Genomic DNA, 25,223 nt, shown 5'->3' with positions numbered 1-25,223 from the left:
GGAGGAAATTCAGAGCTGAGTTAGAAACTGTTGGCCCAGTAGCACACATTTATGTGAAAGCTATTTTCGAAGACTCCCTGCCCACAGAGTGCTACCAGGTTTTCAGAGAGAAGAGCAGAACCTTCACACCAGTCTGTGGTTCTTACACTGTCATAACATGGGATGAATGGAGACGTAAGGTCAGAACTCCTTAAGGATACCTATCAGTCCCTCAAAGAGTGTTACATACATGACGGATTTTTTCAAATGCACCTTTGAAACATGACACTTCTTTTTTTTGTAAATCCAAATGCAGATGGTACAGAGCAACCCCAACCTGCGGTGCACAAATGGGGAGTCCCACAGATGCAGTGACTTGGTGCCTCTCTATCGTGGAAATGAAAGCAGTGGAAGAACCACTAATTATGAAGCTAAGTCACTGATACAAAGATACAAAGTATACTGGTGGATGATGTAGGATGAGATGGAAAAAGAGATGGGGAAGGAAGGAGCAGAAAGAAGGCAGAAGATCTAGCTATATAGATCTATAGATATATAGATCTAGCAGCAAGCAGTCAGATGAAGTATCAGAATCTTTACCCATGCTGTGTTTTGCTTATACAGATACCTACAAGTACTGTATTTTAATTAGGAGACAAATTTTCATCAATGTTATCTGATTATTTTTTCTCCCTCCCATAAATTGCAAATGAAAGATTTAGAAAATGGATTTTCAACACAGAGAGAAGCTGGGAATAAGGGGAGGCAGGCGTGGCTATTTCTCGGAACATTAACTATATACTGAATTTTAATTCAGAATGAGTTTTTACAGCAGTGATTAAAAGAGGTTTATAAAATGGAAATCCTGGAAGTAACTGAAGAGAAACAAGAGTCAGCAAGAACCACTAAAGCATTACTTGAACACTGGAATGAACCAGTCCTTGGAAACCTGGCATCACAAAAATCTATCTCTCTTTATGTAGTATTTAATTTGGGATTGGCAGTTGTGTTACCTTCCTGGACACTTTCCATTAAACATGACAGATTTCCTCTGCAAATACCATTTCAAATCTCACTGGCTCATCCTCTGCTAAATAAAAAAGATGTAAAATGACTAATACAAAAGCATAAATACAGCGTTATAACTGTTCAGTACAAAACTTTTACAAGGTATGATATTATGCAAGAATGAAACGCCCTTAGTTCCTGCTGAAGGAAGTGGGCATATTATGATAGCCTGAATGCTCAAGCCTTAATAATTTGACATTACTCATTTATTTTAAAAACAAAGGTCCACTCCTTATTCAGCTCACTTCTCCAGGGTTGACAGAGAATCTCTGTAGCTATACCAGGTTTCCAAACTAACTTTCTTCGCAAATTGACCCCCATTTGGAATGGATCCCCCAAGCCAAATATAACACTGTGTACCTCATTAAACCATAATAAACTAATGTTCAAGTAATGATGAGCTTGACTTCATCCCACAAAAAGCAGGGCAAATCAGAGTTAATCATGCCACTCTTAATTTGCAATTTACAGTAAGCACTGAGGTTATAAATGCACAGCACTTGGTAGCAAAGATCCTGCAATGACAGAAGCACAATGGAGTAAATTAAAGATGGACATTACTGTAATTATGGTTCTAAAGCATCTGCCAGGAAGGATGCAATGCATCCGTTTACAGCGTGCAGTTTGATTACAAAGTGCCTTGGGTCATTTTACAGCAGGGAGATCCAATTACATGATAGCACTCCCTTATGGATTATGAGGACAGTTTCTTCACTGGACCACTACACTGTGTGGCAGTTTCACTGTGTACAGTGTGGTCTGTTTCCCTTGTGTGCTGCACGTCCTGAATTTGGTCAGAAACCCAGCTAGGAATATCCTGCAGCCATGCCAAGGCCTGGATTTTCTTATATTTGTCCAGAAGCCCACCCTGTCAACTTCAGCAGAGGCTCTGGAGTTTAATGCTAATCAGGTTGCCCAGAGTCACTTGGTATTAACAGGTAATATTCAATAGGGCTGAGGAGAGAGGCTATTGAAAAGTGAAAACCATCTCAGGCTTACTGACTCAAGAGGAAATGAAGAGATAGAGAAATACCCTATCACATCCCTTCAGCAGTCAGGCTTGGTCTGCAAAAAAGCATGACCCCATTTTATACACAGGCTGACGTGACATGGACTGCTGCAAGACTAAGCATGTGTGCACACTTATAGGAGCATGTGTGTCCTATTTCTGGAGCAGGCCATGAAATCTCATTTGTTGATAACACAGCAACAGCAATACACAAAGGAGGTTCTCATGCATCTTGCTGTCTGCTGCCGTGTAAATGGGAGAGATGGAAACAAGACATCACATTATATCTTTGCGCCCTGGACATAGCAGGGGATAGAGGAAAATACAATCTGAATGAACAACGGCAGCATCCCAAATCCTCATACCCAGCAAAACTGAGTCCCTCTTGGCCTGTATAATAACCTGATTTCCAGCCATGAATTTTGCAACAGTAAGTGCTTGCCTGTTGGTAGATGGAACTGAAATAATGACTCTGATTATAATTCATAACACCCCACATTTCCATTCTAACTCTCCTGTGAATACTTCTTTGGTATAAATATTCATACTCTAATGTTGATTTAGTAAACAGCAGTTATTTTCCATCTCAAGCGAATTAATGTAAAGCACTCTTATTCAAAATTAGAGGTCCATGCTCCATAACTGGAGATACCCAACACTGCAAATTCAAACAGACACAGACTTTCAGTCCATGGACTTTATATGACTAGAGTAAACTAAGTCCTCTGCAGATGGCTATAAAAGGATTCCCATGCTAGATTGTCAAAAATCAATAGGTGGTCTACTGCTGGTTAAAATCAAAAGGCAGAAGAGAAAGTAATAAGAAAAGAGATCCTTAAACCTTTAAAAATGTCTGGGATTAGATTAATAAATTCACTGTGTGTATGTGGATTACAAGGACAAGATAAACAGTTAAAACCCATCCATTTCTGTGATCTGATATAAGCATATTCACAGAGGGTTTTGCAGCAGAGTCCAACGACGTGTGCCATCACAAAGATCAGAGCTTAAGCCAGAACGATTTCTTTATGGGAAGCAGAAGGTGCTTCCCATAAATATATGGTAAAGGTAGTGAAAGGAGGAGACAAGCATGGAAATTAGAGAGAAGCAGGTAGAAAGCCAAGGGCAAGAAGAGAGGTATAGAAAACAGTGGGGGAAAAAGCTACTTGAAGTTTCAAGTGAACTCACACGGACAGCCTGTGCTCTGACACAGACACCTCTGACAGCACTGACACTGACAGAATATTAATCTTCCTCCCCAATTCTCCTCCAAACAAAATTTAGTTCACTGAGATTGCTCTGGCATTCACATGAGTAGGCTTCTGGTGGTTTTGCTTTCTCTTCTTCTGCCAAAGCTATGTGGATAACATGGCTGAATCTCTGCATCTCGAGCTGCATTTGCAGACACACAGGGTTTTTACATCTTCCTACTGCTTCTGGTGCTCTCAGTATGTGACCACGAAGTAGTTCTCTCTAGGCCTGGCCAGGAAACAACAATTCCATCATGTGAAAAGTGTCAGGATTGAGTAATTTGTATTTCACTCTGATGCAGAATGAGCTGCTTTTATTTTTTTCCTTCACTTTTTTTTTTTTTTTTTTTTTTTTTTTTTTTTTAAAGAACAAACACTCCATGCCATCTTGGCCAAATAGCTTGGTGGTGAGGGCACGCAGCTGAGATGGGGGAGACCGAGGTTCAACTCGCTGATCCAAACCAGACAGAGCAGGGAGTTGAAACCCGGCTTGCTGTTATCCCAGTGGAGTACCCTAATCTCTGACACTAGAGAGTCAGGTTCAATTCCCTGCTCTGTCTGGTTTGGATCAGGGATTTGAACCTAGGTCCTTTCCTCTTCAGCTGAGTGCTCTAATCATCGAGCTATTGTGTATCCACAGAAAGGTTCCTTTTGTTGTGAGCAAACTCTTCAGAACAAAGAGAGTGTCAGAAACCACTTCTACTGCTACATTAAAACATTTTCTTCAGAAAAATAACAATAGTGTCAGACTGGACAGAATGTTTTTTAGATTAGGGCTTAACCCTGCATGGTGTAGAGAAGTGCAACCAACATCTTCCAAAAAGCCTGGCAAGTAGGTCAACAAACAGAGTGCTTTCACTAGATCAAATGATTTCATGAGCTTAAATAAAAGCATGGGCTTCAGTGCTTTGCTGGACCAAGGCCACTGCACTTTGCATACTGAAGAGTCAAATTCTCAGTAAATAAGTTTTTTGCCTTGCATGTTTTGGACTCAAGGCTTTCTGCCTTACCAAACAACAGAGTTGTGGGAACTGATGCTTAAGCAGCACTTTATCATTCTGCCATGCTATAAGCCACTGTTTAAATTTTTTTTCAGCAGTGCATATACACAAGAGAAGCCTGTTGTTTGATATAGGAACTCACTAACTCTGTTGGATCTTATTTTCTAACTTTAAATACATTCTATTTAAAATTGAGTATTTAACTTGTCTATTATTCAAGATAAATGTTTCACTTAGGAGACATAAAGAGGGTAGACAATACAACTTCCAGTGGGATAAAGTTGAATTCAGAACACAGTAGAAAAAATAAGGGAGCTGGAGGGAACCAAACATTCAGACATCATGGGAGAGAGCAAAAGGAAAACTCATTCATAGGGGCAACAAAAAGCATAGGATACATCAGTGGTTCTAGCTCAATTTGATAGCTATATTTCCATTCACAACACAGAGTGCAAGCTTCATTTCAGTTGCCTTTTTTTCTTTTCATGAAAAATTTTCATTCAATTCTCTAAATTTTAAATGGAAAGGAAACTTGGGGTTCTCACACCATACCTTCAAAAACATCACCAAACTTTACGTTTAATGACATGACTTAGTAAAGCACCTAGGATTGTCTGTAATATTAAATGTATCTTGGATTGTTCTGATGCCTGTGATCTGCTGGAGCAGAATCAACCTGAACTATGAATTTCATGGATGTATAAAGATAGAAACATCTATCAAGAGAAGGGGAGAGGATGGGACTTGCACATTGAAGTTTTACAATAATTTTTTAGGGACCTTTAGTTTTTCTGTTTTCTGTTTTTTCTGCATGAAAAGGATCACTTTTCATCTCTCAAGTATTTGAGAGATTCCATTAATGCTGCTGATGTGTTTTGAAATGGTTACCAGGAAACTGCAAAAGAATAAAACTGCCTAGCTATCACAGCATGTTTTAAGAATAAATTGCTCTTCTTTTATGACAGGCATTTATCTGTAGTCTCTACTGAAAATATAAGGAGTATAGAATGTCCTCACTTTATCTGTCCTGTGTTAAAGTGTTCTGCTTTATCTGTAAACAGAGATAAATCACAAAGAAGGCAAATGGTGGGCAGAGGGGCTGGGGAATTAATCTTTTGCTGTTGAAGAAAGGAGTTCAAATTTTGGTTTGGTTACAAGCAAATTAATCCAATTAATTCCTACTTGTCTCCAAATTACAAATGTTTCTAAGGGAAAGTGCTGAAGCTAAACAACTGAGAGAGAAAGCAAATCTGTGAGGGGAAACTTGACTTGAGCCTATGCACAGGGTATGAATCCTTACTTTAATATAAAAAACATTTGTAAATAATTATTTTTTTAAAAAAAAATTTATTCCTCTATTAGGACTGAGAACAGGTCCGATTACAAGTGCCATCTGAGATATAAGGCATACAAGGTACCTTTCTCTTTCTGCATGGTTGAACAATTTCTGAAATTCATTGTAGAAGGAGGGAAAACTTCAGCATCAAGACATTCACTGTACCCCACAATGAGCTCACTTTCTGTATATCAGCCATCTCTTCCTGAATTAAGAAAATGGCATAACATTGCAATTACAGTAAGATCCAGTGGGTCTAATGTGGGGTTTTTTTCACCCTTCCTCCAGAAGACCAGGTTTGATTTGGAATAAGGAGTCCAGGTTTAATACACTCATTCAGGTAACAGTTTTATGATAAGAAATGCATACCTCTCCTCTCACATAAACCAGAGTTTTCTGACCTGCTTCTCAGGGCGACTTTCCTTGGGTGGATTGTAAAGAATCAGAGCAGTGTGTATCTGTTCACATTCCTCCTTCCGCCCCCCCCAGCCTTCCACATGAAGAAACGATCAAGTGGAGCCTGCCCGCAAGATCCCCCACAGCCAGATATGAACGAGAGCTAGCAACAACAAAGCATTCACCCAAAAGCTTAGCTAGGTCTCAAGGCTTAAAGCTCCAGCAGCTGAGGAATTTGACAAAACAAGGTTTCACTGTAGAATAAACCATACAGTTTTTACTCTCCTAGAAGAGTCCTGCTTTCCCAAATAACCCCAGTTTCACCAAGCCACCTGCCTATGTCCGGGAAATTAATAAACTTCAAAAGTAAAACCAACTTGCAATGAACAGTGAGCCCTGCTTTTCTAAACATCGGAAATGCCAGCACTACAGCAGTGTGCCTTCTTTTTTACCAAGCCATACAGGGAGCTGTAAATTAAAGCCTGATTCCTGGACCTTACATGTCCAGCCACTGGACCGCACATTAATCTCTTTCCTTGATTCAGTTGCCAAGTTTGCAAAAAGGTTGTGTGATGCATGCCTTGAACCACGAGCTTGGCTCCAAGAGAACTGTGCACCCTGTTAATACAGGGGTCAAAATACCTGTCTTAAGAAATCAATTTTTTATAGGAACTTCAAATGAGTGATTTTTTATAATCCCTATTGGATTAAACTTTTCCTATTGACAAATACATCAAGTGAACAAAATGCTATGTATAAATCCTGCACAGCTCATAGAACTAATGAAATGGGCTTGTAACCATGTGAGACACAGATGTTGTGGCTCTGTGTGCCTTGATTTTTTTAATCAAGAAGCAAGAACAAGGGAAAAAGAAACACAGCAGACAAAGGATGAAACCAGCGTTGTGCCAAAGAAAGTGGACAGTCAAAACAGAGAACATGATTTCAAACAGCTCATAACAGATTGGCATTTTAGTGTTTGCAAAAAAATAAACTGCCTCAGTTTGCAATAGGAAAGCATTGGCGTTTCATGAAAAAAAAAAAAAAAGGTAAAAAATAAAGTAATTCAGGAAACAAAGATATTTTTTTAATGAGAGATTATCTTCCTTCGATTCAGTAGGAACCAAACTAAGTTCAGTCAGAGAAACATACTTCCTTTCAAAATCTGACATTGGGATTGTATATCTAATATTAATTATTTTTATCCATGACTTCGGTTCAAATCGATATGGCAATGCCAATAACATCTAGAGCATGAACTATCTGTAGGTGCTGTTTATGTAGTTTAGATAATCCCAACCTCTACAGCCCAGCTGGTGTTCTAATTACACTGAAGTATGCTTTGCACAAGCAGATAGGAAAACTTGGATTCCACTAAACGATTAAGGAGGAAGAGAGATATTTACCAAAAGTTCTTAATTAACTAAGTGTCCTGGCTTGCCAGGGGAAAAAAACCCATACTGTATACAGAAAGTAGTCCTTTTATATATATACAGCATAAATTGCATCAATCATATTTTTTCAGAAGCAATCTTCCTGCTTTTCTAAGAGAAAAGATGATGAGATGCAGTTGTAAGGGCTAGAAAGTTAAATTTTCTCTCATGCTTAAGTAGACTCCAATCTGTTAATAGATCTGCATGATAAATCTAAAACATAAGTATGCAGAGCAGATACAAAGGAATGAAAAATATGGCCATTTCTAGTGGTGTACATGGTAACCTACCACTCAGTAGCTTTAAGGCGCATGGAAATCATTAGTCATATCATTCGTGCAGTGAACCTGACATTGCCTGAGGCTGTTGAGCTCACCAACACAGCATAGGGTAGCTCTTCTTCCCCGGAGGAATGTGTCACACAACAACCCCTAGGCAAACAATGCAGGCACATACAAGTGCCTACAGGAAAGGTGGGCTAGCCAGAGCAGTTAATCCCACCTCTGGTAGGGAATAGTTCAAAACTCCTGCTAGGTCTCACTGACAGAAAGATACCAAGAATTCATTCATCACATCTCACCCCCAGCCCAAACTCAAGCCTGAGCAAGCTGGCTTCTGTCACATGTGGAAGGAGTTAATTGTCCCAACTCATCTCAGCACAGGGGTGCACACAGCTGCTGTCACCCCAATCTCACTTCCTGCAGGCCCTCCAGAGTCTGCCATCTGAGCTGCCCTGCTCTGGAGCAGGAGAGCAGAAGCAAAGGACCTCTGCTCAGATGTTTGGAGAGCAGACAACATGACATGTACATGCCAGGTCCCAGCACCACTCTCCAGGAAAAGTTAGTATTTGTGAGAGATACCTGGATTGTAACACACTTCTTGAAACTTTCTAACAAGCCTTGCTACTGAACCTCACTTATTTCTTCCCCTCTGTGAAATAAAAAGCAATAAAAATACTAAGGAAAATATCAGAGCTCTCTATACTGAGCTCTTTGTAGGGATCAGTAGGTATACTGTCCTGGTTATCAGTGTCATTTCTACCACTTTAAACCCTAACAGAACTGGTTACAGTGAGATTATTTTCAATTCAAAACAATGAATTAGAAGCAGAATTTGAACCGCAGTTTTACAGATTAAATAAAACAAAAATCTTTAGAGCAAGTTAACAGTCAGTCATGCCAATAAACTATTATTTACTAGATCACTTACAAAGCTACTTTCAACCAGTTATCTATATAATGGATGATATCATCTAATGTTAGAGGAAGTAATGACATAATATGTTATTTACTTATTTTTCTTATTCTTAATAAAATGACACAACAAATTTTAAAATTCTGATAGCAAAACCACGTTTTCTTCATTTTGAATAGCACAGTCGAGTGAGGCTAAGGAAAATTGTATGTCTAAAGTATGTCACAACAGTTCATTACAGACAGCAGAAAAAAGATACAGCTCAGAATGGGTTCAGTTCAACTCAATACATGAGAAAACTCTTTATTGAGCTTCAATATATTCATAAGTAGAACCTGTTTAAGATCCTTTCATAGGAACGTGAGCTGAAAGGCATAAGAGGATCTCTGTGTGTACACATGTGCATATTAATATAAACACAGATTTAAATTTAGGGCTATGTAAGCTATCATACAAAAATTTTAATCTGCATAAATCAGAAGCACACTCTTCCTGTAAAATTACAAGCACACATCACCCCAAACAAACACGAGTAGAAACTATACCCCAATGCACCTTCACAAACTCTGTACAAGCATGTGTTATTTGGGGAAAAAGAATCCAAAACTCTTTTGTATAAATATTTTAGAGAAGGAATACTTTTTGTATCCTTCCAGCTCTTCGATAGTGTGAATTCAGCTATACAGATCTCAGAGGGACATAAAAATTCTAAGTAATAAAATACTTCTTTAAATAACTTAAAATTTACTTTCTGCATTCAAAGCCTAATGGATCAAGTAGCAAATACACTGAAAAATTTCCAGGGGTGGAAATATGTGCTACATATCTTAACAGAAAATCCGGAATCTTCTCTTTTCAGAAGTTCAGAGATCTTGTTTCATGACCATTTAAATACTACTTCTCTGAACTGAAATTAGGGGGATGAAAATCTCCAGCATACATGAAGGACTAAATCTTTTTGGTCACTGGTGATTATTTAGATGCACACACATACACAACTAATAAAGCTTTTTATCATGCCTTCCTGCTTGAAATGTTGAAAATGATAGACACATAGGAATAATGGCAGGTGAGATTGTAGAACTGAATGCCAAATGCAATTTATGAGTCAAATCCAAAATGCAGTATATTCTTTTCACCACCAGATATGTAGTAGATATAATACAGCTAACTACATTGTTGAATATGCCAGTTAATAGCTATGCCTATATTCTGCCTTTTCCCTTCAGAGAGTTAGCTAAATTTTTCAAACTCCAGGTTTATTTCTCTGAATAAATCTGCCCAGCTCTAGTAGAAGTTTTCTGTTATAACTGTGGATGGTTACAAAACCCAGGAACTCTTTGCTTATTGGTGCTTTTCCCCATTATAAAGTTCACAGCACAGAAGGGTCTGTAGTGATGAATAAGTCATTTAAAAAGCTGATGAATATTCACTCTGATTCTTAAATGAATTTGATTCAATAACCTTTGCTTTGCATTTAACTGTGTTACAAATCTAATTTCAAGTTGGATCACTACCAGCAAATCTGGATTATATACTCAAAGAATGCAAAATTGAGACTCATAAGGATGGATTCTGTAACTCTGCAGTTAGAGAATAGGAGTAGTAGTACCCTGGGACTGAAAAACACTGACTTTCCACTGGTTCTGAGTGCCTGCCTCTCATTTATCAATAAGAGACTACATAGCACACAGAATATCAAGGGTTGTGGAACCAACCTAAACCTTTGTCCTACAAACACTTATGCCTGGTCTTAACTTTACAACCACATGTAAAGGTTTCTTTGATTTTAATGGATCTAATCACAAGAAGAATGTGGGTAAGTGTTTGCAGCATCAGGGTTCAGCAGGTCATGAATTGTTTTTTAGGAATATTTACAATGAATTGCTTGTGGATGACTTCAGATCAAGAGGCTTTACTGGCAGACATTTCTAGATAGCAAACAAATTCAAGAACTTCACAAGCATAAAGGGCAAAATTTGTGAATAATTTATTTCCCGAAATTATTCATGGATTTTTGCCATATGCTAACATGAGGAATCTATGAACAGTAGCACTCCTGCTGAGCTACAGAGAAGCAAATTTCTGAATCTTGTGAAGCATTCTGAATACTTTGAAAGAACTCCCAGATGCTTCAATGGAGTAATTCCATTTCGTCCTCGAGGCCTCTCAGTTGCAGAGGCCTACACGCTGTATTGAACCAAAGGAATAACATCATGTATTTGAAAACCACTGAGATAGTCTTGTATACACTGTCATCTTTGTGAACAAGAATATTTGTTCTACATGTCTTCACTGAGCCCAGAGAAATGCATTCTCCACTGTCTAAATACCTGATGCAAAAGGGGACCTGGAGGAAAGTCAGCTGGCTTAAGCTCAGCCAATGTGAAATGGAGGTGACACATGCTGGCACACTAAAGCACTTTGAGGAATTGGCAGGAACTTTCACTGCATCTTCAGTTGATGGCATCTGTCCACCCATTGTCCAAGTGGCTTTGCAATCATCTAGGCTGCAAATTTTCCAGACATCATCTTTTTATTCTGTGTTTGCATGGTGCCCAGAACACCGGGATCCCAAACTATAAAACTATAAAGTACTGTGATACAAACAATTAAGTACACACAGACACTTCCCAAGCTCATCTGGTCCCAACTTCTCCATATTAATAGTAGCAGGTATGTTGTCCTCTATCTGCAGATGCATCAAGGTTGCAGCATTTCCTTACCAAGACATATAACATGTATAGTCAATCATGTCTTTGATCCCGCACGACTAGGAGGAGATAACCTGGCATTACTTTTGAACCTCAGCTGGAAACTCTGCTTAATACTGATATTCTACTTTCTAAAATAAAAACAACCTCAGTGAGAGCATGCAACATTGATTTTGCCTCTTACACTGGTGATCAGTTCCATAGGTCTTCTCAGGTAAGCCATGCTAGTATCTAGAAAATGTGAGCATCAAATATACTCTCTGATTGGCAGGACAGCCTTTTTCTCAAAAGTAAGTGGACAGAAAGATTAATGCAGCAGGCTAAAATTGAAGTATTTTCTTCAGAAAAATATACCTACTGATGTGAGATGAGAATATCAAGAATTTTGACTACATCGTGTTCATTTTCCTTGACAAGTGAGCTAAACTCATTGCTTGACACTTTCAGTCATTATTCATCAGTCAAAACTGATGTTATTTCTGTATTATATATTAACTTACTCAAAATGTTAGGAAGTGGGAAGTCTTGCACTGGCTTAATTTTTCACAAGCCCTAACCTCATAACTCTGCCTGGATTTCAAAAAGTCACTATTTGATACAAAACACAAAATTACTAGGGTGGTTTATTATCAGTACAAGGTATTTTCAAAGTTGCTTGGAACTGAAAATCCCACTGAACTCACTGGGAACTAAGTGTTCATTTTATTTGAAAACTGGAACACTTCTCCAAGTGGCTAGACACAAAGAATAAATGCCTAACCATTGTTGTTTCCTCTTGAAAATATAGCTGCAGATATATATTCACTCAGAAATGAAAATATTTATTTTTCCCTATCCACAGATTAAACGTGAGAGCTGTTTCTGCCAGAAAATCAGGGAGAACTTGTATCCAAGTATGAAAACACAACAAACCAAGATATCCATTTTGCAGGGAACAGCCTTACAAATCAACGGCATGTTTTTATTCAGTTTATACTCTATCAGATGAAAAAGGAGAAGCCCCATACTATACATCTTAGAGGAAATAGTGTCTTATTATGTGACTCCCACTCATTGTCACGATAAGGTTCAGGTGTCATTTTTCATTATGATTACAGCTCTGGCAGACTAAAAGGTTTTCGCCTTTTCCGTTCAGTTATATGAGTTTTTCCTGCCATCATTCAGATTGTGAGATGATAATGATTGCAGGCATTCTGGCAGAAAACACTGAGCTTATTCTATATCAATCTTTCCCTCTTCTTGTGTTGGTTTTTCTACTCCTCACCCAGGAACTGCAATCCAGTTGCCCCAAGTTATTATGAGATACCTTTCCCATGTCTTTACTGTACCAGAAATTATTTCAAGATTTTTTAAATGTACTTCTTGAACCTTAGTGGCTTTAGGAATACAGCATCAAAGTTTGTTCAGTGAGGGCAAATATTTTAATCCCTTTTAGGTTCCAATGTGATCAAAGTTTCACTCTGTTTATGCTAGGATTTTATACTGGGCATAGACAATACCTCAGTATCTATAGTCATGTACTTACAAGCAGATGTTTTAAAAGGGTCTGAGGCTTTCTCACTGTAAATTTCAGATTTCTTTTAAAGACAATAAGTGTCCTGATTTTCTTAACACTCACATATATTTTGCACAGAGCCCTTTCTAAAAGAAACAAAGCTGTTTAACATGCACCGTATTGCACTTTCTTTTGGATTTCTTGATTAGGCTAATCTCTGCATCAAAACATTTCACATAAAATTAATTTCCTTCTTCATCTTTTTGTCATAAAAAAAAAAAAGAATAAAGTTAAAAGGAGAATAAATATAATGTTCAGTAGAAAGGAAGGGCTCTTAGTTCTCAGTTCTAGACCATCTCTGTTTATTCCCAGGGAGGGATCAATGCTATGTGCTTTTGAGCAGCTGAAGGCTGACCAACAGAAATCTTTCAAGTATAGAGTATTAGTCCATGCACAGAGGCTTGGGGCTTGTCAGCAGTAAGCAGGGACGAGCAATCTACATGGAATGCTAGTTTAAGGAGAAGGAAATTTAAGATTTCATTAGACTAAATAGGTTTTAGGGAGCCATTACTCATTCCTCTCCCCCTCCCCCTGACCCGATATCCACAGTGTAGATAATATTCCAAATACTTAAGTGAGATAAAGGAGTATCTGAAAAAATGCCATTTTTCAAACAGATGCTCTCATACCCTATTAGTATTGTCAGACTTATTTCCCTGCTAAAAGCACTTCAGAGTCGAACAGTGCAAAAAAAAATGTTGCTGTGTGATCCAATCTCAGCTGAATACCATCAACCACAGCAAAGACAAAGTCAGGCTGCATCTCACTGCTTGTGGAACACGTTTGTTTTCATGATCTGTTCAGGTAAGGTGGCATTTACACCATTTAACCTGAGCTATCAAAATATTTTCAACTACTGATGTAACTTATTCTTGTTCTCTCTACAGATGATGGAGACAGGCACTTCCAGAAAGAGATTCAATCTAAATCAGATACTAATGGGACACACAGATATAATTCTAGCATAAGGATCTGAAATCATTGAATATTTCAATATCAAAATCTCTATTCTACCTTTAGATACTACAAAAATTACCATTTGCTTGGATGGGTAAGAATGAATGCCTTGCGGATTTTTTTCCCCTTCTTTGGTGTGATGACTACAAGCCTATAATAGATTTTCCTACTCTGCCGAGTGTGGTTTGACTAGTAATGCACTCTGAGTTTCATCCAGAAGGGCTATGTACTACCTTTTCTTGTTACAGGCTAATCTGCCATGGCATTACGAAGCCTGTCCAAACTTTCACTGTCTTTCAAGACCACATTTGCTTTTAGGTAGGAAGTTCACTGTTTTGGTTATTGTTAATGGGTGTGCTCCTTCCTATAAGCAGTTCGGAGATATCCAAGCAAAATTACACTATGTGGAGGTAGAGGACTGATAAATATAAGCACAGATTTACAGAGCGGTTAGAAACTTTTCAGTAAAAGACACAAAAAAAAAATTAAACCTCTCTAAAATAGCTCCATGACTTAATAATACTCATGATAATGAGATTGTAATCCATGATGCTGTTCTGTATTTTAAAAGAAAAAGAAAACCAAATGTGTTCAACCAAAGCTTTTTTATTGCTGGATTTAGAACACCATATGTATTAAATTATGGATTAAATTTATGGATTAAACTGTATGGAAAAATTAAAGGTAAGAATTAAAATATCTTTCTGAAATGTCTTTTTTCAGCTTTACTGAAGTTTTATGGTGGAACAGGTTTCACTTAGCTTATTACTTCTCACTGAGAGGAAAACAAATATGTTTTATGTGTGTGTATTTATATATATATATTTATGTATGTATATATACATTGACTCCAAAACAATAACTTCCCTAGTAAAGATGGAAGAAAGGGGTCCATCTTTATCAGAATCAATGGCAAAACCATCAAGTGCAGGCAGCAGCATTTGTCTACATATTTACATCATTGATGGGTAAACCAACAGAGCTTCATGAGGGTCAGTGAAAGTTTTCTGATATCCTCTCAGACTTAGAAAAGGCATTTCTGGGGGAAAGCATTATCTTACTTAATCATTCTTTGGCCCAGAAGGCAAAAAACACAATCAGAAACCCATTTGGAGAGTGCCGGTGCAGAGACAGTGACTGTAGAGCTGTTGGGTAACAACCTACTGGGAAGGCAGCCAGACAGACACAGGAGAACATTCTCCCTTTCTGGGCATGTGTACCCTGGAGGTGTCCCACTGCTCCCACTGAGAGCAGGACCCAATGGCACAGAGCAGCACAGCAGGCAAGGCTGCTCTACTTAACAAGGGATTTGTCTGGAAAGGGAGGACAGCAACAAGTGAGGTGAGAAACAGAATTTACATTATTTGGCAGAGCCTCCAGCATTTTTTTTAATGCTGAGAAGCAAATGAAGTCAGTGTTTATTAGTCCTAATATAGCCCTTTAAAATAAACATAAAATTATAGGTTAATATTAAATAGACCAATGAATGAAATGCTATTGCTGAGCCACTAGCACCACCTTTAATTAGCCAGCTTTTCTCTTTTGCTAGCTGTGACACAGCTGTGCCTTTCACTGGCACTTTACTAGTAGCTCAAATGCTTTCACTGCAATTTTTTTAGACAAATACACACATAACTGGAAGCTACAGTAGCTCTTATGTGCTTGAGCATTTTTTTTTGTTTCAGATATTAATATTTCTGCTTTAGGTTGGGGAAATCATATTGATTTGTTAAGGAATGACTACAGATTGAGGCAAAAATAAAACAATATGAAGAACTGTGGCCAGACCATCAGTAATTAAAGACAGGATGGGGAGATGGACAGAAGAGGTTGTGCAGGAAATAAATGTGATCAGCCGAGCTTCGAAAAATAATTTGCAGGCCTTCCTTCCTCTGGAGCAAAACTGCCCACTGGGAGACTACAATGTAATCATGTAGCCAGACAATAAGGTAGTAGTATTGAAGCTACTAAATCCAAAAGCCCAAGCAAACTGTTATAGGTCAAAGAAACAGAGTCCCTTTGGAGGTTCAGCTGCTCTGAAGCCATAGTAGTGGCCTCAGGACTTACTGCTGCAGACCTCCCTCTTTATACGGAGGTTTGACCAGTAGACCTATGCAGTCATGAGAAGTACTGCCTTAGCCCAGTGTCCTCCCCAGACCACCACTGCTCAGTACTTAAATAAACTTTGGTGTTACAGTGTGGGCCCTCAGACTGAGCCAGGGCTGGTGATACCAGCCTGTGTGTTGCGTGCACCCTCTTCCGATCCACCAAGGGCACTGGAGTTGCATTAAGCTTACTGGACTGTGGGACACACAGATCTCCACTTTGACAAACACATCTTCGCCCAGTCAGCATCCCCCACCACATCTGTCTCAGGCTGCCAGCACAGGATAATTGCAGTGGACATAACACGTAGAAAGGGACCCTCACTGAGCTGTCACTAACCTATATGACGCCTATGGTATTGGAAAGGCATCCAGCTGCTCAGGATAGCAGAGGACTGGAAAGTCAGGCTTCCTCCTGCAGCCTTCTATATTAGACGAGATAGCTACTGCTTTGGAAGTGGAAGCAACCACTCCCTTGTCTCCCCCAGCACTATGGGACTGAGGAGGAGCAAGCCTGGCCCTTCAGGCTGTTGAGCCTCACCTTTCCCATCCTCCCTGCAGGCCCTGCCAGCCTCTAGGCAAGCCCCCTCCTTCATCCTTGCCACACCGCGATTCAGTTCTGCCATCACTGCCATGAAGGTTCACACCGCCTTTGCACCAATGTTTCCTGGTCATAGTTCAAACACTCAACTAGGCAGGTCTGCTCCATATAGAGGCTTTTTGCCACGTATCTCTTGGTAAATAAAGCAGTATAGCACTCAGGGAGGAGGGTTCCAGGCTCATTCAAAACAGCCAGCAGCTTCAAGTGGGTGGTTGACAACTCAGAGCTTTAAGATTCAATAGCAGAAAGGGATATTTTAAATATTAGCTCATGCAGCCAAAAAGCTGGTTACATCATAAAAATATAATCCTTTTAAATCACAGCTCAGTGGAGAAAGTTACATGCCAAATGACCTAACAATTTGAAGCTCATGAGAAGGCAGGCATATGTATATAATCTGCATTATTATCAAAAATAATAAATTACTTAACTGATATCTTTAAAAACAAGCAAAGTTTTAGTCATTCAAATGTTTAAGAATGTGTTGTACTAGGTGCCAGTACCAGACTACACAGAGGAAACAAAGAACTGTATGAAAATACAGTAAGTCAGATGAGGTACACCAGTGGCGGTACCTCAGCATTTTAGCTGAGAAATAGTCTAGTACCTTATGAAATCTGATATGCTTATGGTCAAAAGTGGAGCAACTGCTAAAGTATAAAACGTACCTCAGAAGAAAAAGCAGTTAAGCCTCTATCACTTTTTTTTAAAGATGCCTTTGAAGTAAGACAGTTTATATGATGGCTGTTTGCCTGTGGGTCTTGCATCACCATGGTTTGAGCATTTCCGATTATTTCTCTTTAACTCTGGAAAAAGATGGACTGCCAACAACCAAAAGCAAACTGTACTTATCCACACATAATTCGCCCATAACTTAAATCATGAGTTTTGCTCCACAAAATGTAAACTGTTCAGGGTCAGTGCTGGATTATCCCATCAGAAACACAGTAAATAAATCCATTACAATAGCAAGAAAATGGGACAGTTAGAATACTTCTGTTTCTCTTAAATAACACAAATGTGAAATAATGAATGAGTTAAACATGCATGATTTTCAGGAGAAAATATTAACTGCTTGAATGCCAAGGTTAAACTAAACTTTCAGAAAACAACGTGTATTTCAACACAACCATATGTAAGAAAGTTTTAAGGGAATTTTTCTGTTATTAAGTTGATTGACTATACAAGGGACATGTATCAAGACATTTCAATTAAGTAATATTTTAACATTCTTAGCTTGACTTAAACTGTAGACCATCACAGTACCAACACAGTGATCAGCAGAGCTTAGGCCCTGGATGGAAAGCACTGGTTTTTGGTTTTGGGTTGTGGAGAGGAGGGGGCAATGGTCTATATTCTTGTCCAAACTGAGAAATCTGTCTCATAAAGGCTGAGCAAAGATGCCAATTTTTCTAATTTGGATCCTTACTGTGTCACTGAATAAACCCTAGACATTAAAAAGTGAAGCCTTTCAGATGATTATTAACTGAGTGCTATCAAAAACCTGAAATACCCATCTTTTTGGAGAAATGCTTTAGGATCAAAAATTGTAATGAGAAGCATCTGAAGGGAGGCTTTGCAGAGAGCTTCGAGATTGCCAGGAGGACAAAAATAAGAGTGAAATGCTGATCTTATTTCACTGAGAAATCTACAGTAACTTCAAGCAGTTGCATTCTACTGGATTCCAGCTGGGTTAACTGAGATCAGCATCTCAGCAAAAGGAAATATTCAGCAATGAAGAGCTATGCTATTCTGAGAAAATAATAGAAAAGGGAGATTTTCAGGACTTTTAGTAGATGGACTTACTGAATCTGCACATTCACCCAAGTCACTAGATTGCATTACTGTTAGAGTTTATAAGGCACTGTCATTTCCAGACTACAGTTTCCCCTCCTAAATTATCCTTTTGTATGAAAGGAAGTATCACTAACTATAGGAACTTCAAAAAACATACTGTGTTAAAGAGAAGGAGAAACTTAAACAAACCAAAATGAAATGTAAACAAAATTAATGGTCTGACCTAAAGCCACAAAACCATAGAAACCCAATAAAGTCTGAAAATCCAGCTTGACATTGTGTCTCTCTCAAGCTTGTGTGCCTTTTACTCATTTGGATTTATTTTTTTTTCTGCACAAAAGAAAAGGGTACTTCTAATTAAAGAATGTTGTGTGAGCAAAATCACATTTCCCATAATACTTTTCAAAATTTTCCACTCACTTTTCAAATTTCAGGTCTTGGTAATGAAAATTGTATTACAGGAAAAGCAGATGAATTCCCAGGTTAAGTAAGAATACAAAAATCTTAACCTATATAAAGGATTATCCAAAATTTATCCAGCCCTCACACATAGTGGAGCCTAAAACAGCCTTCTTGCATTCAATGCATACTTTTTAAATAGGAAAAAGATTTGCCCTTGAGGCAAATTAGCTGAGTGGTCTGGCACTGTCTCAATACACTATCATGTCTTGCTCTCTTACATATCCTAGTCCCTTTCTTCCAGATTGCTTAGAGAGGGAAGACTAGCTCTATGAACAGGTAGCTTAACAATCGTCTAAAGCATTGGTCTCCGAAGTGGGGTGCACATACCCCAGAGGGGGCACAAGACAATGAATTGGAGTGAAAGAAGAAAATATTTTTTGTACTATTAATAAATAATATTTAAAAACGTGTTTATTTCATCTTCATTTCATCCTTTTTTAATTTCTGTATTTGGGTATGTTTTACAATGAAGTTAATATATTAGTACAGTAGTTTATATAATTTATAAATAAATACATATCTGTATTGAATAAATATAAATATATATATATATTGAGGGTGCATGCTGAAAAATATTTTACTGACTATTAAAAACTAGTGAATACATATAATGCTTGAAAATACCTTCACCCATAGACCCAGCCTGAAAAAATACAGTTCCAGGAACTGACATTTCTTCAGTTTGGCTGAATTTGACCTATTACCACTCATGATTTTAGGAAAATACAGAGGCAGTTACACCTAATTCCATCATACTATAGATTTAGCTTAACTAGCCTTCATGCTATGCCCTTTTAAATGCTCTTGACCAGCTTGTGTAGAAAACTGAATTTCTGTTTAATACACCAGTTATCCAAAAGTATGAAATAAACCATTCAAGACCCTTTACAGAATATGTTGGTTCATCACAGGGCTTCCATTTTACTGTATAACACAGAGGAGAACAAAAGGTCAAAATACAAACTTTTGAAAACTGACTGTGAGAAAAGTAAAAAACCCTCCTTTTTCCCCAGTATGTGACATTATCTAGATTCCTTTTTGGGTTCATTTTCATTATCTCAGAATAACTAGTTTCTGAGAAGGATCAAAACCACAAGTAACCTCAGAAAAATGCTTTGGCTTTAAAAAATGGACTAGAAATCTAATGGGAAGACTTATTATTATATAACTTTCAGCCCAATCTAACAGATACAGGTGGCTTGGATTGTTCTTACAAACATTAGATTAACCTTCAATTTCAGATGCTTTATATTAAGTTACCCTTAGGATGTGAGGATATATTCTTAGCTTGGTTTAAATCAGCGGGAATTTTGCCATGAACTCCAAGGGGCCCTTACCTTCTACAATTTTGCCTTAACAAGATACCAGTGTTTGCCAAAAACTGCATCTTGATTTATTTGCAAATTATTGCTAAAAATATTTGGCTTAACATATAATGGGTTCAAATTTTCAGGTGGTATAAATCAACATAGCTGGAGAACTATGCCAATTTAATCCACCTGAGGATGTACCAGTTGGTTTTATCCTATTTTAAGATCATTCATAGTAGTAAAGTAATTGTTTTAAAATCTTCTTGGTTTTACACAGCAGGCAGTCACAGTGGTTTCACCCAGGGTTACTGCATTTTTGTGGGTATAAGCTGCAAATCAAGCAAACCCATCCTTTCAAAAATGTATTATTCCTTGAAAGTAAGTACACAACCTACTTGTTATTCAGTCCTGGCACCACTCAGCAATCAGATGTCGTATTTAAATTGAGACAACACAAATGCAAACACGACTTTGCAACATTGCTTACAACAGAGAAACTTAGAGTAACAGTGGTTCATTTCTACTAAAAAGTGGATTTGTATTAGCCATTTGTGCAATTTTATGTGTTACTTGTTAACAACTAGCTACACCTGTGCAAGATCCTCTTTCAACCTTCTTTATTCAAAAAACTATCTAAAGTAAACTGAATTCATTTTTATTTGATGTAGTGTTTGTATGATAAGAAATTTGCCAGTTGAGAACATGGGCATTTAATAGACTAGTCAAGAGAGAGAAAAGAGAAAGCCTTGAGAGAAAGAAAAACAAACGCCTTAACACAACTGCAACTGTGAAATAACCTCTTCCCCCTGTTAAATTCTATGGGCATGTACTTACTCTCTGCTGCTGTAGAGTAGAAGACGGAGGTTCTTCTTGCTAGCCCATATGTCTTTAAGAAATGTTAGGAAATTTTGGTATTTGTCTTATTTTAAAATAATATAAAGCATTTGGAAGTCAAAGATTAAGCAACAGAAGAAATGGGAGAGCAAATCCATGTCATATATAATAATTTATGTTAATTATGACTTCACACTGCTGCAGTGGTTTGTGGACTAAAGCTCACATAATGCAAAATACCACAAAGTAGAAAAAGAAAATCAGAAGACCATTGCCTAACTTAATGAAAATGAATTTATCAGGTAGGAGTTTACAGCATGGAAAGTTCTTGTTAATTGTTTCACTGGAAAAGTATCTTGACTTTGGATAAATCTTTATTACTGTACCGTATAAAAGCACTACCAATTTGTATAACAGATAGGTGAAAGTTTAAAACCCTTCACATGCCCATCCTCCCTCTAAGATTACAGCTAGAAAATGCTTCTTCAAAATTTTTAGCAAAAGGTAAGTGACCAGCAAGTGATATCTTCTAGTGCAAGACTTGCTTCTTCAGCTTCCACTCTGCTATACTCTCTTCTGAGTGTAAACTCTTTTCACTCAGAAAAAACACACACGAAATCAAGTAGTTATCCAAGACTGTAACTATGCAAGTGCTCTTTGAAATAAACTGTTGAGGATGCCCAATTTTCCATTGGTTTCCAAGGAATAAGGATTGTAAAATATCATAGAACAGTTTGGGTTGGAAGGGACCTTTAAAGGTCATTTAGTCCAACCCCCCTGTCATGGGCAGGGACATCTTCAACTCCATCAGGTTGCTCAGAGCCCTGTCAACCTGACCTTGAACGTTTCCAGGGATGGGGCATCTATCATTCCTCTGGGCAACCTGTTCCAGTGTTTTACCACCCTCATCGTAAAAAATGTCTTCCTTATATCTAGTCTGAATCTACCCAATTTTAGTTTAAAACCATTACTCCTTGTCCTATTTCTACAGACCCTACTAAAAAGTCAGTCCCCATCTTTCTTATAAGCTCACTTTAAGTATTGAAAGGCTGCAGTAAGGTCCAAAATATTTCCCAAATTATCCCTGAAATACCTGCTAACTTCCCTGAAGTTACAACAGCAGTAAGCAACTTCAGTAAGCAAGTACTGACTGACAAAATGATGGATAAATACCATCAATATGACTGTCAACAGAGGTGTATTTGCTACTAAGTTTCACATATATGAGGATTTATGTGGCATATATGGTTCTTGCTGAAATCTGTGAGCAGCTAAACACCAAAACTGCAAGTCAGGCATGCTCCATCCTTTTTCTGAAGGAACAGAAATGGAGACAATTTGGTAAGAGATATGAAATTCATGCTCCAAGGTGAATTTTTAGTGTAAATCAGCTTTTCATCTGTCAGTATATCATCTGTTCAGTACCTTAAGTGATAAGCCATAATGTGGAGTACCTCACTCATTCAACCCTGTCTCCCACTGTCTCTTTCATAAAGCAGTCAAGATCTACCTAAAAAATTAACCAGATTTTCTGCCCCATTACTAGTCCTTTAGAAGGCTGTTGCCTCACTAATAGTTGGAAACCACTTTACAGCTCCCAGGTGAAATTCATTTAGGGTAGTTCATACCTATTTTTCTTGTGCCAAAATTGTCACGGAGGAAAACAGTTTCTCTTCCTCATGGTCTCAGAGGAACAGTATCACATCCAGACCTCATCTTGTTTGTCTAAATGAAGCAAATGCTAGCTGCCTTCTCTTGGAAGGAAGCTGTTTTCCCTGATACATTAGTGCTAGCTAACTTCTCCTGTGTATTCATTTTCCTGAAGACAGATGACCAGAATTGTACCCACAGTTCTAGATAAAATCCAGAAAAAATAATAGGGCTATCTAAAAGGCCATGAATGTTTCCTTGTCTGCCTTGTCTGTCCTGCTCCTATCTGTCTGTCCCATCATACCTAGCTAGATATGTTTTTGGGTCACACTTGCCATTTTTACAGCCACAGTAATTGGACAGCTTACAGTTAATCCTATGATTGACTTCTTTCTATGTAGAACACAACATATAATTGTATATGGTATAATACCATATCATTCATATTTCTTACTTTTTTTTATTATACCTTGTAATTAATTTTGTTTCATGACATGCTTCATTCAATATGCATTTCATCATTCATGGGCATGTTTAGTTCAGAATTATTGTCTAGATGTTTCTCTGGGTGGCTAAACTGAAATATTTTTCATGATACAAGAAATCTGCCCACGTTATTTGCTTGTTTCTATTCTTTACAATCGCTGACAGTGATTCATAATTCCTTCATAACGTGCAATATCACTAAACCTGCTACACCTCAAGTTATTTAAACATATTAAAAGGTCATTTAAAAAATTAAGCAGGACTACTGACTTCTCTGTGCTCAACTATATGGAGATAAGATTTCTCACATGCTTATAAAAAGTGTAAAATAATGAAAAATCTAATAAACACCAAGGTCTGTTCCTACAACAGAGAAGAATAAAATAATATTATTCTGAGGTAAACTGACATGGGTACTCTTGGAAAAAAGTAAGCAGATGATACATTTTTTAGACTGATTTGAAGGTAGAAGCCAATTTCCCATGGATTGTTCTAGAACAAAGATTATGAAGTATGGACATATTTGCTGACTTCTTTGCTACGACAACAGCAAGGAATAATTCCAGTAAGTAAATGTGACTGCCTTTAAACTACTGAGAAAAATGAGCCTTACTTTCTCTGACAACATTCCAAGACATATTTACATACCCTGTTCTAAAGTCAAAGACTCAGTCAGTGGCAAATCAATATAGTTATATCTAAAAGGTGCATTGTTTTGATAGAGGATAAAAAATTGCTTTCTAATTTATTGCAGTGAATAAAAAGCATTGGAATGCATGAAACCAAATTTATCTGTTTCACTGACCTTGAAGCTGGCGTCCTTTGTACAAATCCTTTGTTTTGGTTGGGTGAGCTCTGGCACCATTATCACACTTAGGTTGTTCATACCTAAAGAACAAACAGAGAGAGAATAGACCCAGTCAAGGTTACTTTTATTTAGAACTAATCTATTTTCAATTTTGTAGTTCAAATTAAACTTGTACCTTCTTTTATTCAGGGAATAAGTTTGTTTTTCATTCAGAAGGGGCAATGCAAATTCATCTGCCTATTTTCCACTTACTTCAAAGAAACCAGAACATCTTTATTCTCCTGTGGTTGATACTAAACTAAAAAATTGTTATCTATTCCAAAGCCCATTCTACAGGAAGGAGAACTGAGGAAGGAGAAAACTGTGGGGAATTGCTATAAAGTAACACATAATAACAAATAATTTTGAAAAAACACAAAAAACCCACAAAACCAAAACCAAAGTCAGGCTCTCCTCCCACCTACCAAATCAAAAACCCATCAACAATATAACAAATTCTGACATCTGACACAGTATTCATGTTGCAAAACACCAGAGAAGCAATTTCAAAATCACAGCAAGACAGGTATTGTAGTTAGCTACTACTGCAGCTCTAAAGCCATGTGCTACTGCATTGTCTCTAAAATAAAAATATTTGTTTACATAAGAAGGGCTAACCATGAACTGCTAACATTTTGAACAAGAGCAAAGAACTGATCGGGTTTTCAGAAGGAAGAGAATTGAGCTGAAACTACTTAAAATGGATTGTGAAAAAGACTAAATCTCCACCTGGTACTTGAATATTCTGGTTCCCCTACGCTGTCTCAGTTTACTTGAAGTCACTTTGTTAGTCCAGCTGGTAACAAGAAACTCTGTGCTATTTGTACTTTCACAAACATTGACTTACACAACACCACTAGCAATATCTTTTATGCAAGACTGGGAGGCACAGGAGCATCTGCTGCTGAATCTCTCCTTTTTTCTTGTGTCCTAGATGCATGGTGGTTTTCCACTCCGCTTGACAGAATCACTTTCTGAGAAATTTTACTTTCTCATTCTCCTAAAGTAGCTTGAAGCTGCAAAATTTAGTGTGTAGTGTTTCAGAGAAAGTTTCAATTCTCAGTTAAACACACTTAGTAACATGACTTCTGTCCAGATACATGCGTGTTCACATATATACCTGTTCACTGAAACTAGGTTCTTTCATATTTTATATAACTGCTCACCTTTCTTTGAAATTCTCCTATTCTAAGTTCCCCAAAATAATGTTTACTGAGATTTTAGATTTTGGAACAAAAT

The 25,223-nt window shown here is 37.7% G+C and overlaps 1 protein-coding gene across 2 annotated transcripts in view; it reads right to left on the bottom strand.

The window, feature by feature from the left end:
* Positions 1–25,223, bottom strand: part of SMOC2 (SPARC related modular calcium binding 2) — a 149,140-nt gene that overhangs the window by 15,481 nt on the left and 108,436 nt on the right. For both annotated transcript variants that reach the window (XM_074864808.1, XM_074864809.1), the window contains exon 9: positions 23,943–24,025. In XM_074864808.1, the coding sequence (XP_074720909.1) occupies positions 23,943–24,025 (83 nt within the window). The remainder of the gene's footprint in view (positions 1–23,942; positions 24,026–25,223) is intronic.

The sequence above is a fragment of the Strix uralensis genome, chromosome 3, assembly GCF_047716275.1.
Source record: "Strix uralensis isolate ZFMK-TIS-50842 chromosome 3, bStrUra1, whole genome shotgun sequence".
Classification (NCBI taxonomy): domain Eukaryota; kingdom Metazoa; phylum Chordata; class Aves; order Strigiformes; family Strigidae; genus Strix; species Strix uralensis.
The sequence above is the reverse complement of the archived record's forward strand: the minus strand, read 5'-3'. Positions and strand labels throughout refer to the sequence as shown.